This window comes from Equus asinus, chromosome 15, assembly GCF_041296235.1.
Source record: "Equus asinus isolate D_3611 breed Donkey chromosome 15, EquAss-T2T_v2, whole genome shotgun sequence".
In the NCBI taxonomy this organism is placed as follows: Eukaryota; Metazoa; Chordata; class Mammalia; order Perissodactyla; family Equidae; genus Equus; species Equus asinus.
This window is the reverse complement of record NC_091804.1, coordinates 51,039,384-51,056,488: the sequence shown is the minus strand read 5'-3', so window position 1 is coordinate 51,056,488 and position 17,105 is coordinate 51,039,384. Positions and strand designations below refer to the sequence as shown.

The 17,105-nt window shown below is 54.9% G+C and overlaps 1 protein-coding gene across 4 annotated transcripts in view; it reads right to left on the bottom strand.

Moving 5' to 3' along the window:
- The window catches only part of MYT1 (myelin transcription factor 1), a 65,950-nt gene that overhangs the window by 35,053 nt on the left and 13,792 nt on the right, over positions 1–17,105 (bottom strand). For all 4 annotated transcript variants that reach the window (XM_014849044.3, XM_070486343.1, XM_070486342.1 and 1 more), the window contains exons 2-4: positions 12,648–12,748; positions 4,864–4,915; positions 3,821–3,851 (exon numbers count right to left, since the gene is read on the bottom strand). In XM_014849044.3, the coding sequence (XP_014704530.1) occupies positions 3,821–3,851; positions 4,864–4,915 (83 nt within the window). In that variant the 5' untranslated portion in view covers positions 12,648–12,748. The remainder of the gene's footprint in view (positions 1–3,820; positions 3,852–4,863; positions 4,916–12,647; positions 12,749–17,105) is intronic.

Genomic DNA, 17,105 nt, shown 5'->3' with positions numbered 1-17,105 from the left:
GCCTGCGGGCACTGGCACTGCCCTCGAACATGTCACCTGCTCCAAGCCACCTCCGCCCTCCAGTTCAGAAGGGTCTTGGCCTCCAGCCCAGAGGGAGGGCGGCACCCCAGGCCCCGACTCAGAGGGCGGTGGGACAGGCTGAGTCCGTGTGTGTGGAGCTGGCGAGGGCCACTCTAGGAGAAGAAGCTGGAAGCCCCCAGACCCTGGCTCCCCACATGGCAGCCAAGGGAACATCCAACAGAGGCGACGTGACAGCAGCCTCTGCCTCACGGTCATGCGGCTCCCCCACGAGCACCCCCAGTGCGGGGTTCACCAACGGCTTCGTGTGCTTGGGCCGGGGAACATGAGGAAGAGCAGCCTCAGGAGGCTCTCGTCAGCACAAGCGGAGAGGCAGACCCAAACACCCACACTCCGGGCCCCAGGCGAGGCTCCCTGCATGTGGCAGGGCCAGAGAGATGGGCAGGGGGCTCTCCGAGGGCTGCTTATGGTGCACTGAGCAGGCTCCTGGGGACCGCTCCAAGAGATCCAAACATAAATGATAGGTGTCGGGGGAAGCTGAAGCCCTATGCTCCGGCCACCGCCCCTGGAGGGGACTGGAGGCAGGTAGAGGACCCCCACTCTCATCTGTCCCCTACGTGGGAGCCAGCCAGTGGCTCAAGGAGAAGGCCCTCAGGTGAGGACAGACGGGCTGGGAGAGAACCAGGATGCAGGTGTGACAGACAGAGGTCTCTCCCAGAACTTGGAGGTGGCCCCAAAGGTGCTCCAAAAGGGGTCCAGCCACTTCCATCTGCAGAGGGGGCTGGTACCCCACCCTCCTGCCTAACCAACGTCACCAGCAGAGCCACTTTGAGGTGGTATGACAGCAGATGGGCCCAGACTAAAACACAAGTGGAAGTGTCTGTTGATTCATCACTGGTGCAAAGGGAAAAACCACCAGATTTGTTTGTTTTCTCCTGGGCACTGGGTGTTAAATTCAGGGCACAGTGAAACTCAAAGTGGGCAGCTAAGATCCTGCTTCTTCCAGGCCAATCCTCTCCTCAGCTCGCCTCACAACACCTGCCCCTGCCCAGAGAACAAGTGGCTTCCTGGGGGTTCTGCTTGATCTGGGGAAGGGACAAGCTGGGCAGGGGGTGGGCTGTGGAGTTCTGGGACAATGGGGTGTAAGTCCCTCATCCACAGAGCAAAGCCTGTACCGTGCAGCTCCACCATAACTTGGTCCCTGCTTCAAGTGACTCCGCAGGAGTTTATCTGACATCGTGGGGGAGTCTTCTCTGTGGGTCGCTCGCCCTGTGCTGGCACCCACAGTGTCAGCCCCACCAGGACAGGGATCTTGTCTGTCTGACCTCAGTCTGTCGTGTGCTGGAAGAGGACGAAGACCTGGCTTAAAGTATCTGCCCACTCCTGTGTGAAAACATGCCCACAACGGCCAACGTGCACAGAGTGTGAGCCATGAGCACAGCACGGATCACATCCCCTCTTGTAGCTCGCGGCCAACAAGCGGTTGTGCACACAGGAATAAACGACACCTTCTATGCAGAGTTTGTGCGATTAGCCTGACACAGTCTGTTCCACTTTACTCTAAGCATCCATTCTCAGAAACTTGAAGAATTGCTGAAGGCATTGTTGCTAGAACATTAAATGTCAATGCATTTGTCCTTAGTTTCTCCATTAAAAAAGTATGAGTCTCACTAAGTAAATTACTAAGTGAATAAGCTGAGACCACAAGAGTAATGAAGGAGGACAAAATCCAGATGCCCACACAGTCCCCTCACTTCCACTGGCTAGGGCCTCTCTCAGAATATTTCAGAACAAATCTGTTTTGAAAGTCACTTCTGCTTCCGCTGCTTCAAAGTTACCAGAGAACGCCTAGTCTTTCAGGTTTGCATCTTCAATGTCCCCCGTAACTTCATCTGTTACCAAAACCTGGAGCCTCCCTGAGTCCTGTGCTCAGCCTTCTCCATCTCATTGTCCCCAAGATGTCCCCAGGTGAGTGTCACATGGCCCAGGGGAAGTAGAACCTCCTCCTGGAAGCATTCTCTCCACCCTGTGCTCCCTGGCCCCTCTGAGCATCACATGCTGTCTTCTCCAGTGGTCCAGCCCATCAGAAGGCACCTCCCTGCAGGGAGCTGACTCCGTGCTCAGGCAAAGCACACTCTGTGGAGCTGATAGGCGCCCGGTTTGGCTGTCATTGCACCCTCACCCCTCCCACCCTGTGGCCCAGGACTGGAACAGTAGATTATGTGATTCAGCTCTTCTGGTTGGATAAACTTAAACTCTCTGAGTCTTAGTTTCCCCATTTCACAAATGGGTTATAACACCACCAGGGAGTGCTCTCATGAGAATCCCTGAGATCAAGACTGGACGGTGCAGCCATTGCAGAGCCTGCCACAGGCCTGGGGCTCTGAGCATCACCCTCCCATATCCCCTCCCCTTCTGCCTCCAAGTCACAGCCTCAAACGTTGGAGGCACCGGGCACTTTGAGGCCCTCTTGTTTTCCTGATTGTCAAGAGCCATCCGTTCTACATCTGGTGAAGAATAAGATAGTGCTGGCCCCAGATTTGTTCACAGTTTAGCGAGAATCTTTATCCCTAGGAATTAAGAAGCGGCCGATGGCCTGGAACCAGGCAATTATGTGGAGTGAGCCGTGCTAACCAGGTGGCAGAGGTAGCAGAGAAAGAATAGCATTGACCCTCAGTAACTAGAAGGTTGTATTTGTCTCCATCCGGGAGCTGGAAGCTCATGGAAACCTCCATCGAGATGAGCTCGTCAGTCCTGACTCAGTATGGGCAGAGCCTCTTACTGACCCACCAATCTGCCGCCCTGGGTGCTGGGTGCCGGGCATCTTGGTGTCCTCAGCACCAGAGCTGCTACGAGGAAGGAGCTCCTTCATCTCCTCAAGGAAGAGCCTGGGGCATGTTGTCTCAGCTGCAGTTCAAGTCTGACCCTGTCTCACAAGGAATTTGTGAAAATTAAATGGGGTGCCCAGTGCCCACCTGGCACTGTGGACCCTTGACAAGCACCACCTGCCTTCCTTATCTAGTGTTTTGAGCCAGGACGCATTGGCACTACCCTCCTTAGAAAAAGGGGGAAACCAGGGGCAGTTTTCTTTGCCGGTTACCGGACACCATTCCTCAGAGCTCTGAGCAAGACGAAGGCTGTGTGAGCAGTGCTGGGACAGCCCCGACACATGGCCAGCACACAGTGGCTTTCTCCCTCCACGCAAGAAGGCTTTGACCAAGCCCAGGACAGAAGCCAGCAAGCGTGCAAGCCTGTCCCCAAGAAGGAGAGCCTGGCCCCTCCTGCTCCGACCCAGCAAATCGCTGCCTCAGGCTATCCTCCCTCCTTCTCAAGACACTTGTCCCTGTGGGATGTGACCTAGAATCTGGAAGTCACCGAGCTCAGCAAATGCAAGATCTGCATCTTGAGTCAGTGGACGACTCGGGACATGGAACGGCCTGTGCCCTCATCTCTGGCTGAATGGGACCTCAGACCATCTGACCCAGAAGCATTTGTGAGAGCCCACTAACACAGCCCCGTGTTGCTGGCTGCGGCCCATGGCGATAGGTCCTGGTGGTGACCAGGTGTGAGCACGTCTGTGCCCCTGTTGAGAGGCCGGCTGCGTGATGGGACCAGGACGGAGATGGGAGAGGCAGGGGCAGGGTGAGGGAAGCTGGACACATGGTGAGGAGGAGGGGCCTCACGAGGGAAAGCAGGGGCTCGGGATGCAGTCAGTCAGTCAGAAGTGCCCAGCGTGGGACGTTTAGGGTGCCGAGGTCACAGGCACGGGCAATGCTCGGTGCTGGCAGGAAGCCGTTCTTACCTGAGATCGGCACCTGCAGGCTCTGGGGGCGCTGGGGGAGAAAGAGAAACAGAAGCACATGTGGGAGCCAGAATCAAAAAGACACGTTGCCCTGACAGGACAAATGGAGTAAAACTGGAGGCAATCCCTGTGAGAACTGAACCCTATCTTTTCCCGACCTCCCAGAACATCCTCCAGGGTCTAACAGAGAGAGCCGCCTCCTCTGATGGTCACGCCAGACCAGTCCCATGAGGGCCAGTGGTTTTGCACAGTGGGACAGACGCTCGCCTACAGCAGGCTCTCCGGCCCCCGGGGCCAGCACGGTATCTCTTTCTCTAATCACAGGTAGAAGTTGGCTTCTGGCAGGAAACATGACCCAACAGATAAAGCTGGTTGGAGAGCACAGAGGGGCTGAGTGGCTGCTCCCTCAGTGACAGGCTGCTGGGGGCAAAAACGTGCAGGTCCAACTGAGTGGCATGCCTGGGAAGCTTAGTGTTCTCCACCACTCAGTGAGGGCTGCCCACACACGGGAACACGCAGCCCTGGCAGGCGTGCCCTGAGTTTCAGGGAGGCGAGGCCAGCCACGGGGTCAGGCTCCGTCCTTGCAGAGCAAGCCGGGCATTGGCCCTCTCTCACCTCACCCACTGCCAGCTCAGCCCAACACCCTCCCAGGCCTGCCAGCACCAAGACTGACATCCTGGGAGCAAAGAGGCTGGTGGTGGAGGGCTGGCAGCCTCTCATTTCCAAACAGAACGGTCTTCTAACTGAGCTTCACTTCCCCCATTCTGGAGCTGTCTCTGCCTCCTCATCTTGACCCCAGGCCCCTCAGCAGCCCTGCCAGGAGCCCTGAGGCTGAAGAGGCCCAAGGCTACTAGACACCTTGGGACCCAGAGCTCAGCATAGGGGAGGTGTATGCAGGGTCTCAGCGCTGTGGGGTCTCTGTTCTCCAAGGAAACTGTTGGGGAAAGTGGCATTTACAGCTTTAGCACCCCAGACTCTGGGCTGGAGCTGAGCCTTAGACTGTCCGGGCCAGCCCCACCACGGGGCAGGGAGGCGGCACTCACCTCGGGCCTTGGATCGCGTCCTAGCTCGCTTATCCTCATTTTCTAAGCTCATCTGCAAGTAAAAACAACTAGGATGTTAACAGGAACACAGCACAGAACCACCCTCAAGGGCTGTGTGGGGACCTCCAGCCATTTTCTGGATCAAGCTTTGCAGATAAAGGTGAATCCATGACACAGGATGACAAGCAATAGGCTCACAGGGTGGGAGAGGCTGGGACCAGGAGCAGCAGGCAAGGGGGAGGTGCTTCGGAGCAGAGACCTCCAGCGCCAGGGTGTCCCCCATCTTCTGCTCCTGGCCCTCCCGCTGGCCTGGAGGTAGCAAAGGAGGAGGAAGCTGCAGGCCTGACGCCTACCCCATCTGCCAGATCATCTGCAAAGTTGGGGTCCCATGAGGCACGGTCTCCTGGTGAGAGTAAGAAGCACCAGCAGCTGTTCACCAGGCCAGCAGGTGCCAAGGCTCCAGAGCAGGTCGCCCTGCAGACTCTGACCCCTCAGTGCCCCAGAGCCCGGCTTCCCAGGGGAGTTAGTGTCCCCAAGGCACAAAGGTTGTCCTGTTAGAGACAGGCAGCTGGGACTCCAACGGGCCCCCACGAAGCATCCAAGGATGGAGAGCCTCAGTTTCTACCATGTGCTGTCCCAGGGAGAGGCAGCCTGAGCTCAGGGACCAGACCATCCCTAACTGAGAAAGGACCCCCAACGCATTGTTCCAGAGGCACAGGGGCCTCCAGGGCACCACTGCCCAGTGGCTGGAGTGCAAGTCACACATGTCATTGTAAACCGTCCAATAGCCACATTGTACATGTAAAAAGAAACAGGTGAAGTTAATTTTAATACTATACTTAGCCCAATCTATCCAAAACATTATCACTTCAACAGCAATCAGTATGAAAAATTATGAATGGGATTTTGTTTTGTGCTAACTCTTAGAAACCCTGCCCATCTCCTGGGCTCACTGCACCTCTGACTTTGACCAGCCATGTGCTAAGTGCCCGTGGCCACCATGCTAGATGGCACGGCTCCAGGGGCAGGAAGCAGTCTCTGCTGAGAGCCGGGCTAAGGCAGGAATGCAGGCCGAGAGGTCATCTGAACCGAACCCATAGGCCACCTCCCCAGGGATGTTGCTTCTCCCAGGAGAGGGTGAGGCACCCCGTACAGCCCAGACCCCACACAGCCTCTGGCCACCCCAACTGAGCCCATCAGTGCCCCATGCCCCGAACACTCCCTGCCCCTGACCAACTGTCATGGGGTGTGCTACCTACATTGTCCTATGAGGGAGACAAAGGAGAACCCCCAGGAGAGTGAAGCCTGTGGACGAGGGTCACAGACAGGCCTGGGGCAGGGGGAGAAGCCCCAGGTGCTACAGTAATCACATAGAATCCCCCACCTGTGTCACACCTGACACATCTGAGCAGGCAGGTGACTGGAAGGCAGGAGGTCAGCAGGAACCATGACGCACTCCAAGTGTCCGAGGGAGAGAGACCAGGTGGGAGGCACCTCTGCCTGACAGGGTGCACCCCACACACCCCAGGAGGCCCCCACATAGCCGGGCTCATGACCTGACCCCATGATGGGGAAGGAAGGGAGCAGTTCCACCTGACCCAGGCCACAACCAAGGCTGTCAAAGGGAAAGCCAGACAGTGGGCAAGAAGAAGCCGCGACAGGAAGGAAGGGCAGCAGAAGCAGGCTGCCGCGCCCCAATGCCAGCGGGAGACAAGTGTCCGAACTACGGCCCAGGAAGGGAGAAAAGGGTTTCCCCAACTAGAAGGTGAAATTTGTAAAGTGAACCTCCCCGTGGGCAGCACTAGCATACAGTGATTTATGGGATTTGTTAAGGAAGAAAAATCCAAACCTGGAGCAATTTATGCAACCTGTTGACTCCAGGCTCAGAGCCACGTGCTACAAGCGGTGTACTTATTACAGCCTTCCAATAGCACGGAAGACAATTGCTATAATTTCTATTTTTAAAGCAGAGGTTCCCCATGGACCAATGGCTCACATTTAAAGTGAAGAGAGGAGCAGGTGTCAAAGGGACTTCATTACATTTACGAGCCTTCAAATGTCGTCTGCGCCGAGCCGAGCACGATGCCTTCCGATGCAGGCCTCACAATGGGGCTAATGCATCTGATTGCGGGCGCCTGCTTTCAGCTGAAATGCAATCTACAGCTCTTTTTTTTTTTTTTTTGTCAGTTTTCCCAAGGAAATTGGCAAGCATTCTGCTAGGTTAAAGCGTGCCTTGGCAATTTGGGTTTCCTGCGGATAAATTATTCAAAGAGCAGAAAATAGAGAGGGTTGCAGGGATGCGTAATGGGCGCTGCTTGCAAACCACAAGTCCATTGACGAAGCTGACAGCTGTGTATGTGTTTGCTGAGCACCTTTCCATTTGCAATTTATCTGCATCAAATGGTCAATAAGTGAGAAGTTCTCTTCAGTGCATGTATCTTTGATTTTAAAGAGGGAAAATCTGAACTACAGGAGGAAGAATGAGGGTTAACTCTTTAATACGAGAATGAATTTGTAAGAGCCGGATGACTTGAGACGTCAACAGGGAAGCAGGGAAAACTTGATTTCCGAGCTGTTTGAAACTAGCAGTGGTGGCTGCCCCAGAAGCATCTGGACAGAGCTGTGATGGAACAAGCCCCACTCGAGTTACACCGTTTTCCCTCTTGGAGAAGTCAGAGCACTTCAGGGGTGGGTTCTGTGCTGTCCTCATGCCTCAACGTCGGTGCTCCATGTGGCAGATGGAGGACCAGTGCTTGGGCAGCCCAACACCACCCAACTCACAAAACCTGGCTTGCTGGCAGCCCCCAGGGCCTTCTGCCCCCACCACAAAGACAAGCCACTCACTGATGCAAAGACAATGAGACACATCCCAACTTTTCACTGGTTTATTTTTTGAAACCCTTCACTTGTTCCAAGCACAAACCAATCAAGTCCCTATTTTTGCACCACCCACAGATCACTAAAGGGCCCCTCATCGCAGCTGACTCGACCCCCTCCCACTGTGGGCCAGCGACCTCTCTCAAGAGCGTCGCCTGAGCTGTTTCTCTAACGCCAACTGCATTGTGCCACCAGGAGTGTGTGTCACAGCCCCCCGTGCTCCTTAAACTGCCTTTTCGCCCTGATTAATGTGTCAGTGGTTCTGTCTTCAGTAGGAAACTATGTGGAGGAAAAAAAGTTACAAAGGCAAATATGTCCTGTTTTGCCACATCTGTTAACCAGACAGGAGCGTCTCTTCGTCCCTCCATTTAACTCACTTTATTACTGTCATGTAATGGTAGTCTCACTCAAAAGGATGTTACTGTGTTGTTCTGTTCTGTATATTTTAAAGTCAAAATTAATGATGTCAGCTCTTATTAAACCAAACGGTTCTCACAATGACATGATACAAAGACCAGTCCCTTTTCGGACCCCTCTGCACAGCACCCTTACAGAACAGTTCCCTGAACTGGACGTTTATAGACTCGGGGACCAAAAAGCAAATGCAGGTAGCAGCCTCGAAATCTGTAGATTTGTCTGGACACAGGCTGTGGTCGTGAGAAATGCGCTCAGAACACAGACATGCAGCCAGTAACCAAGCAGAGAGGGTGGACTCGCTCTCAAAGGCCAAGAATGTCCAGTCAGAGATCTCTCATGAGGTGTCTGAGGCCCAGCAGGCTTTGTGACATCTTGACCTTTACCCCCAAAGGCCAGGTCTGCCCACCCCCAACCCAAGTCCAGGGACTCCTGTGGTGACCTCTGGAGGTGCTCCTCCACCCCACCCCACCCCTGCTTTCTCTTCCTGGCTCACCCACTCATCCCCACTCTCCCTCTCTGTCTCTCTCTGTCTCTCTGACTTTCTCTCTGTCTCTCTTTTCTTCTTTTTCTTTCTCTCTTTCTGTCTCTCTCCCTTTGTCTCCCTCTTTCACTCTCTTTTCTTCTTAATTCTTCCCTGGCCTTCATGGCTAAAGAGCTTCCCTCCTGTCCACCCTAAGTCATGTTCCTGCCCTTCTACATGGATGGCTAAGAGCTCGACAAAGAATAGAATCCGTGCTAAAGCCTGCTCCTAAGCAGCCTCAGACACAGCCCTGCCTCCCCGGCCCTCGGGGCATCCTCAGTGCCCAAGGGGGCAGGTCCTTCACTACAGGGAAGGGGTTTAGGGAGGGTGCTGCTCAGACTCTGGAGCCTGGGTGGGTGTGGGGAGGCTTGCTGGACGGGTGAAGACTTGTGGACGTTTAGGGAGCACAGCCTCAGGGTGGGAGGTACTCCAGACCTGGGGAACAAGGAGCATCCTGGGCAGCCAGCAGCTCTCAGTAGTCAGGCCTGTGCCCTGCCTCGCCCCCCCCCCCCGCCCCCCGCCCCCCCCCCCCCCCCCGTCCCCCACCCCCACCCCCTGGCTGAGGCTCCACCCTGTGCCTGCTCATCTCCCTCATGGTCCACATCTCCATCTGAAATAAGCTCATCCATTCATGTTGAGGTCGTTGTCTCTCCTGCAGAGAGCAGAATGCACAGCCTCATTCACGACTCATATTATGTAAGAATGAACGGCCAGACGAATGGGAACAGTCAGAAACATCTCTGAGACCCAGGAGCCATCAGGAGGGACTCAACAGAGGCCTGAGCCTCAAGCTGCACTGGCTTCCAGGCCTCCTGAGGCCACCATGAACATTCACCCCCAGCCCTGGGCTGGGGGAGATGATAGGTTAAGGTTTCATTTTGTTCAGAACGCGTTCCAACAGCTAGCAAAGCTGGAGAATTAGAATGGACTTAGGACAATTTTTAAATCCCCAAGATTATGCGGATTACAGTGTCCCTGTGGGAGGTTGAGGTGCTTTTCCTCCCGGAAGAGCTAGACAAAGCGGGTAGCATTCACTGACTCCTGGGAGACCACAGGCAGCCCTGCCTCGAAGGAAGGGGTGACATGGGCTAAGGAGGGCAGAGGGGTATAACAGGAGGTGGCAGGAAACTGGCCATCACCTACCTGCCCTATTGACTCTGACAGCACCTGCCCAGACTCCCCTTTCTCCCGGCGGGCCGGGCGGGGGGCAGGGGCGGGGGGCGCTGGCCCAGACTTGTTTTAGTCTGTCACTTGTGCACAGCCAAGGGCAAGGCCATAGCACACACCACTGCTGTGGAGCCACTGTGGAGAGTCGTGGCGGATCCATGTTCCTGCCACTGGGAAGAAGCTCCACTCAGGGACTTATATCAGCGCTCACGATGCTCCTTGCTCCACTTCTCACGAGGCATTCCAGTAGACTCCTTCAGAGCCACCTCCCCGGCCCCATTTCCTGCACAGCCTTCCCTGCTTCCTTTCTTCTGAGCATGTACCCACATGCCAGATCAGGGACCCTCCCCAAAGAGCAGCCTTCTGCTTCAAAGATGTAGAAGTTCTGCTACCTCAGGACCCTCGGCACACATCCTGCTGTCCGTTCTCTGATCTCTGAGGCTAAACCACATGCCTGCACCCCTGCTCTGCATCACAGCACCCCTGGGTCCTTGCAATGACGGTTCTGTCCCCTCTTTGGGGACGTCCCACTGTGTGTGAAATTCTCCCGACATTCCACCCATTATTTGACCTACTGGCAGCTGAACAGACCAGCCTCCTCCTAGGGTTGTAGAAAGGACACCCCACGGAGCATTATTAAAACGTGTCTTGGGAGGGGTTCTCCTGACATCTCTAAGCATGGGATTGTGGCTCACTCCAACCCCCAAACTAAAATTATAGCTACAAAATAGATATCCTGATAAAGCAGCCATGTCTGGGTCCATCTGTTTAAAACTCCAACATAAATGGAATTTCTTCTACCCAGGGGTAAAAATCCAGCCACATCAATGGAGGCGGGTCAGCAAGGCCACGCCTGGTGGTGCCTCCCTCCCTCGATAGGAGCATCCACTGGGAGTGGTAGGAAGAAGGCTAAATGACATGCGACCAACCTTCTCTGGATTGCACATCTCTACTCATCCACTGAATATTATGTGACTTGGGGCTCAAAGGTTTCATTCTTCAAGGTCAAGACAAGGTTTAAGGACCTACCATCAACGACTACCCCTTTTCTCCTTAAGTTAAAAAAAAAGCACAATGCCCAGCATTTCCTCCAAACACACAACAAGCTGATCTTTTCTGACAGCCCCTTCCAAACCATCCCTGAGCTGTCCCAATGCCAAGGCTGAACTCAGAGGCTGAACTCAGAGACAGGCTCTGACCGCCTCCACACAGGCCTCCTCTGCTCTCACCACTGTCCAGGCACTGAGCTCCCGCCTCACCCACCTGCTGCCTGAGGCCAGTCCCGCTGTCACTGTGTGATGCTCTGCTCTCCCGAGGCCACCACTCCCCCTGTGCTGTGACGTCTTCGGGCTCCTCAGTCAGAAAGCAGCACCTGCCAGCCCCATAGTCCTTTCACAAGCACATCCTCCCCTCTTCTCTGGCCCACTCTCTGCTCAGAACAGTAACTCAGGCCCTATCGTCCCAAACTAGAGGAAAATGACTCTCTAATGGAGTGTTTGTGAAGCAGCCGATGCTCCAGGAGAACCTGAGCGTGGGCCATCACGCATGTTCATGGCGGGTCCCACACCTCCGAGCTTGTCATGCCTGAGCCACAAGGGGACAGCAACATTCCTACTGTCCCTTATACAGCTCCAGCAATTGTAGATACACCTCACCCAGAGCCCCTGACTTCAAATCAAGTAACTTTTTCAGTTACATGATTTCCTTGCATGCTCAAGGCTGAGAGGGCGTGAGGTGGGTGAGGTGTTGGCCCAGGTACAAATTTAAGGGGAAACAAAACCTCAGTGATCAAGATAAATAATAGTTTACTGTAATATTTTAAAACATCAAAATTAATGCAAAAAATCCATGAGGAATAGAATACCAAAAACTTAAACACAGACATGATCCATGTCACTGACTTTTCCTTTCACCTCAGGCTCCAACACAGCTCAGCAAAGAACTGATAATCCTACAGGAATAAAAGTGTGATGAGGTGCTTGACCAGGCACTATAACAGACCACTAAGATGCACTTTCTAGTCACCAGACTCAAAAGGAAAATGTTGGGCTGCAAGAGAAAAACCCAAGCACCCTCGAAGGAGGCTGCGCCTAAGATGCCAGTCTTCCGCCCACCCTGGGCTGCCAGCCTTGGTGGCCACACCCCGATTGTGGCTTGGATCCTTGATGGCGTCTACACGTCAAGAAAATGAGAGATCAGAATCTGAGAACTGAGGATGGATGCCCCCAAGCCTGTTGTCACCTGCACTGCTATCTCGAGGACCACGGGGCCCGGGGGCCTGGCTCCACCTGAGCACGTCACGGGAAGTTGTAGAATTAGCTTTGGTGTGGCTGAAAGCGCAGGTGCCACCCAGTGTTAGGGCACCCCTGAGGAGGCGGGGAGCCTGAGGGATGAGCCCCCTCAGGGGTGAGCAGGGCACGTATCATCTGCCTCCACTGGGGACGATGGAAACAGTCAGCAGACCCCGTGAATTCCTGCGGCAAAGTCTGTCAGGGATGCCCAGCCTGCCCAGCCGTGGCAGGGAGAGGAGAGGGCAGTGGCCAAGGCGTGTCAGGGAGCCCAGGTGTGACTGCACCTCAGGGCAGGACCTGCTGGAGGTGAGACTCTGCTATCACGTTTTACTTTTACTCTGTTCAGAGTCATTTTTCTTCCCTTAATTTTGAAGTGACCAGATCACTGACGGTCCTAATCTGGACTGAGGACGACTAGGCCAAAGTCACCTCTGTGCTCCATGCTGGGGGTGAGAAGAAACTTTGCCGGGACCCAGGGGGCCTAGGGCGGGAGTTCCCCCCAAGCGCCTCACCTTGCCGTGTCTGCTCAGGAGGAGTCTCGAGGTCCTGCAGTTGTTGGCCTTGTCTCCGTGTGTCCACCTCTGACTCAGCAGCTCACCCCGGAACTCATTTTCTGAAGGGCAGAAAAGGAAAATCTAATGAATGGCAGCTGTTCCAGCTCAAGGGGAGAAATCAAGAAACTTGGGCGACCCTTTCACACAGCATTTACACAGTCTCCCCTTTCCCCAGAAAGATGCACAAAATCCTGGCCCCACAGCTGTTCCAGGGACAAGAGGCAAGAGCTCTGAGGAAATCACTGATCGGGATGCTCCTGGGAGGCTCCCAGCACCCTGCACTCCTGAGCATCATCCTGGCTCTAGCCCGTGCTGTAGGGACGCGCCTAAAGGGAGCCTTTAGGGAGTGGGTGTGGCCACTGCAACCAGGAGGCTGGTGCCCGTTAGACAAGGTCTAGCACTTTCCCCCGGTTCCCAGCATCTTCCCGGTGTCTCTGCCTCCAGTTAATATTTAATTCCTCCCATAAATTAACGCGTCTGAGCAGAGGCTGAAGGCATCAGCTGGACATGACAAAGAAGTGCATTGTGTACCTATCCCTGGCAAGGCACTCCCTGTTTCCATGACAACCTGCTTTCTACAACTGCAGCGTTTCAAGGGAAGGTCATTAAGTAACCAACAATAAAACAGGAAATGAATACTCCTGCCTCCTGCTCTCTGCTTCTCCTTGGAAGTGAGTCCGGGCTGTGCTGAAGGCGGGTCAGGCACACTGTTGTCATACCTATTATCTTCCTTCCCTTCACCTCTCTGATGTGCATCCCCAAATGCTGTTTTTCTAGAATTCCACCACTCCTGCCCTGGGCAGCCCTGTGGCTCTGGCCACAGCATCCTCTTGTCTAGAAAGGCTCCTGTGACCTCCAGAAGCACAGACATAGAGGGAAGAAGACTGGTTGTCAAGGAGACAGCCTAATGTAAGGTCTTCAAAGGAATGGGTAAAACCAGCAGTATTTGGCGCCTACTGTGTGCACCGACTGTGTGCCTCCCCCTCACCGAGTTATGGGCCACCTGCAGGGGACCCCTGTGAGGATTGCCTGACTAGAGGTGTAACAGTCATTTGGCATGCTCCCAGTGGGTCCAGGCCCACCCACTGGGTATTCAAATTCCCAAAACTATGACAGGAATGTGGGGGATAGCCTTTGGGAGTTGCCCAGGACCCTGGACTCACAAGGAAGATACTGCAAACTGGGTGATGGGGGAGGAGGGAGCAGGCAGCCTCACCTCATGAGGGTGGGAGGGAAGAAATTCAGGAGGTGAATCGACAAGACTCACGCAGGCCGTGGGGTATGTTTCACGCTTCAAAATGGGGAGGAGAGTCTCCTTGCGTCTACATGGTGACAGTGGGAGCTGGGAGATCCCAGACACAAAGCACATGGGGTTCACTTTCCCCATGTACCTCCCAGGAGAGAAGACACTGCAGAAACCTGCACACCGGACTGACCTGAAGGCTCAACGGAATTTCTTATCACAGTAACATATGTTAAATACGTGAGCTCACGGGGCACGTCTGCTGACAGCTGGAGGGAAGGACAGAAGACCCCAGACTGTGCTGCGCGCAGGATGGTTCCCTCCCTCTCGGCTCCCCAGCATGGTGCCCCAGAAGTGCCCCCACCCAGTGGGACTCCCCTGGGCTCTTCCTGCTCCAGGAGAAGCCCAGCAGAGGTGAATTCACATGTCTCTGCAGAGGGACCTCTGGTTTTTTGATTGATGGGAGATAACCAGCTCACAGGTGCTTCTCAACGCTCACCTGCCCGGGGAAGTGAAGTCCTGTGCTCCTGTCACAGGTCAGCTCTGACCTCCGCAGCCCCACATCTGCTCAGGCAAAGCACTGGGGCCCTGAAAACGTCCGCTCTGGGCTCGCCACCTCTAAACAGCCACTACTGCCTCCTCTTGGCAAGAGAGCAGAACAGCACCCTAGTGACGTCTTGGTGCCGCGACCTGGGACGCAGTGAAGTCAAATGAGGTGCACCCCCAAGACCAGAACCCTGTTTATGGAGACCTGGCTCCACCTTGAGACAATTCCTTCCTTTTCTTGGGAATTTTTTGGCAGCAAACTATAGTCACTGCTAGAAGCCCAGTAAAGCTCCCCAGTGCTTCTCCTTTGCTGGGAAACAATTGAGGGGCCCTCTTGGTCCCCCACCCGGACCTGCATGTGACCAGGCCCCACCATAGACAAGACCCCTCCTGTCTGAAGGCACTGAGCAGACAGCACTGCGGCTTGCACAGAGGAAGCACATGAAGCCCACACATGCCAAAACTAAGGCAGAGTCTCCAGGCCAAAGGAAGGCCCTGCACAGAAACGGGGGTGGGGGTCCCATCAGGATGCCCCGCCAGAGGTCACGCTGCCAGCAACTCTCAGTGGGTGGCAGGGGTGGAGCAGGGCAGAGCAGCTCTGGCTCCTGACCTTTGAGTCCCCTTCTTCATCCATAAGGTGGGAGGAAAGCGCTGTGCAGAGATTCAGAGCAGGTGTAGAAAGTGCCTCCTCAGCACCTGGTGCCCTGTGAACACGTGGAGACATCGCTGCCTTTAGCACCAGGAATCTGAGGTGAGGAGGAGGTTTTCCTCAAGACAAGCCATTTCTTTGGGTTCTTAGGTCTCTAATGGGCTCATCTGAATCCCTGCTCATAGACACAAATGGCAAACAAGACTTTTGGGAGCAGGTGGCATGGACGGTGGCACTGGATGTGACCTCTCCTTGGGACCTGGTACTGTGCACCCTGGCTGCTCCAATTGCCCCAGCATCAGTTCTCACAGAGGGCCCAAACTCACTTTTTCAGGACTCTGGAGGGCAGACAAGCTCAGAAAAGCATCCAGGGCCTGTTAGCAGATGCGTACACGTCCTCCAGAGAGGGTAATCTCCTGGGAGATTGACTGGTGTCTTCCTCGCTGGGCCAGAGCCCTGACCCAGGCCACAGCCTGCCCACCCCTCTCCTAATGATGCCACTTTCTCCAACTCAGCATCCCTGCAGACCCGCGGCCAGCGCAGCCAAGCCTGGGACGCAACATCTCGCGTGAAACAGCATCACAAAGCCCTAGAGCCAGAGCACTCCTCCTCCTGTAGTGCCCTGAGGCCTCCCGGAGAGATGCCCACTGGCACGCCTGGGGACCCTGGACACAGACAGCACACACTTCTCCCTCCTGACACTGGTGTCTGTGGCCACTTCCAACCCCAGTCTTCTGGAGGGCCCTGCACAGAAGGATCTGTCCTCCTGGGATGGTTGCTAGATGGCCCTGAATCCAGCCCTGCTCCAGCACTGACAGAGCAACCCCTTCCTCTGTGCCAGACCCTCCCTGCGCACCTCAGACGTAAGAACAGACGGCAGGAAGGCTGAGGGAGAGCCCAGGTGGCGACTGCGGGAAGCCAAATGTCTTCGGCATCCTCTCTAGGTTTTGTGTCTCTGGTGGCCAGAGGCTGTCTTTGGTGCCAGGAGCTCTGACTACCCACCCCTCACTCAACGTGCAGACGGGGAAGGGTCTTCACTTGGGGGGAGCCCACTTTCTGGCTCTCCCATGCTCCCACACACACACACACCCAGAAGAGATTGTCACCATTCAGGGTGACACGTCAGCCCCAGCCCCAGGCCTCCTCTGTCCCCGCCCCGTCCCTGACATGGGGAGGGGTCTTGCATCCCAGCTGAGCTAACCTTTCCATCCGGGCTTGGTATCCCCCTTCCCAGCACCAATTAAAATGTCCCAGGAACACCAATCATATTTCATGTTCCTCTCAAGCATCTTGCTCCCTCTCAGCTGGACCTTCCTGGGCTTGACTCTTCCTTGAGGTGTTCAAGTTTAAAATACAATCCACCTGGACTCCACACCCGAGCCCCACCACCTCTCCATCTCTGCCTCCTTCATAACTATATTTCTTACAGACTCAGACTTGCTGACTCTGTTCCTCAGTCCCCTCTCCAGCTGGTCTCCATCTACAGCCCTCCACCGGAACAGCGGTCCTCAAAAGCCACCGGGAGCATCCACGTCACATCCCCATCGTGACCTCATGTGGTGGACCTTGCCGCTTGCCTCTGCACCTGAGCCTCTCCTCCATCCCCCGTGCAGGCTCCTTCTGCTCCACTCGCCATGCCAACAACTCCTCTTCTGACTCCCATCCCTGACGATAACATCTGTTTCTCACGAAACTCAGTTCTTCCTCTCCCCTCTCAGCTGTCAGCTCCTCGAGCATGAACGCTGGGGATGGTCCTGGGTCCTAAATCTTGTCACTGCTATTTTCTGAATCTTGCCAGAATCTGACCCCTTGTGACCTCTCCAGCTGTTTCATTTTGTTTGCAAAAATTGACAAACTGATTCTAAAATTCATACAGCAATTCAAGTAACATAGAATAGCCAGAACAATGAAGTTGGATCCCTGACACCATACATAAAAATTAACTCACACTGGATCACAGATCTAAATGTAAGAGCTA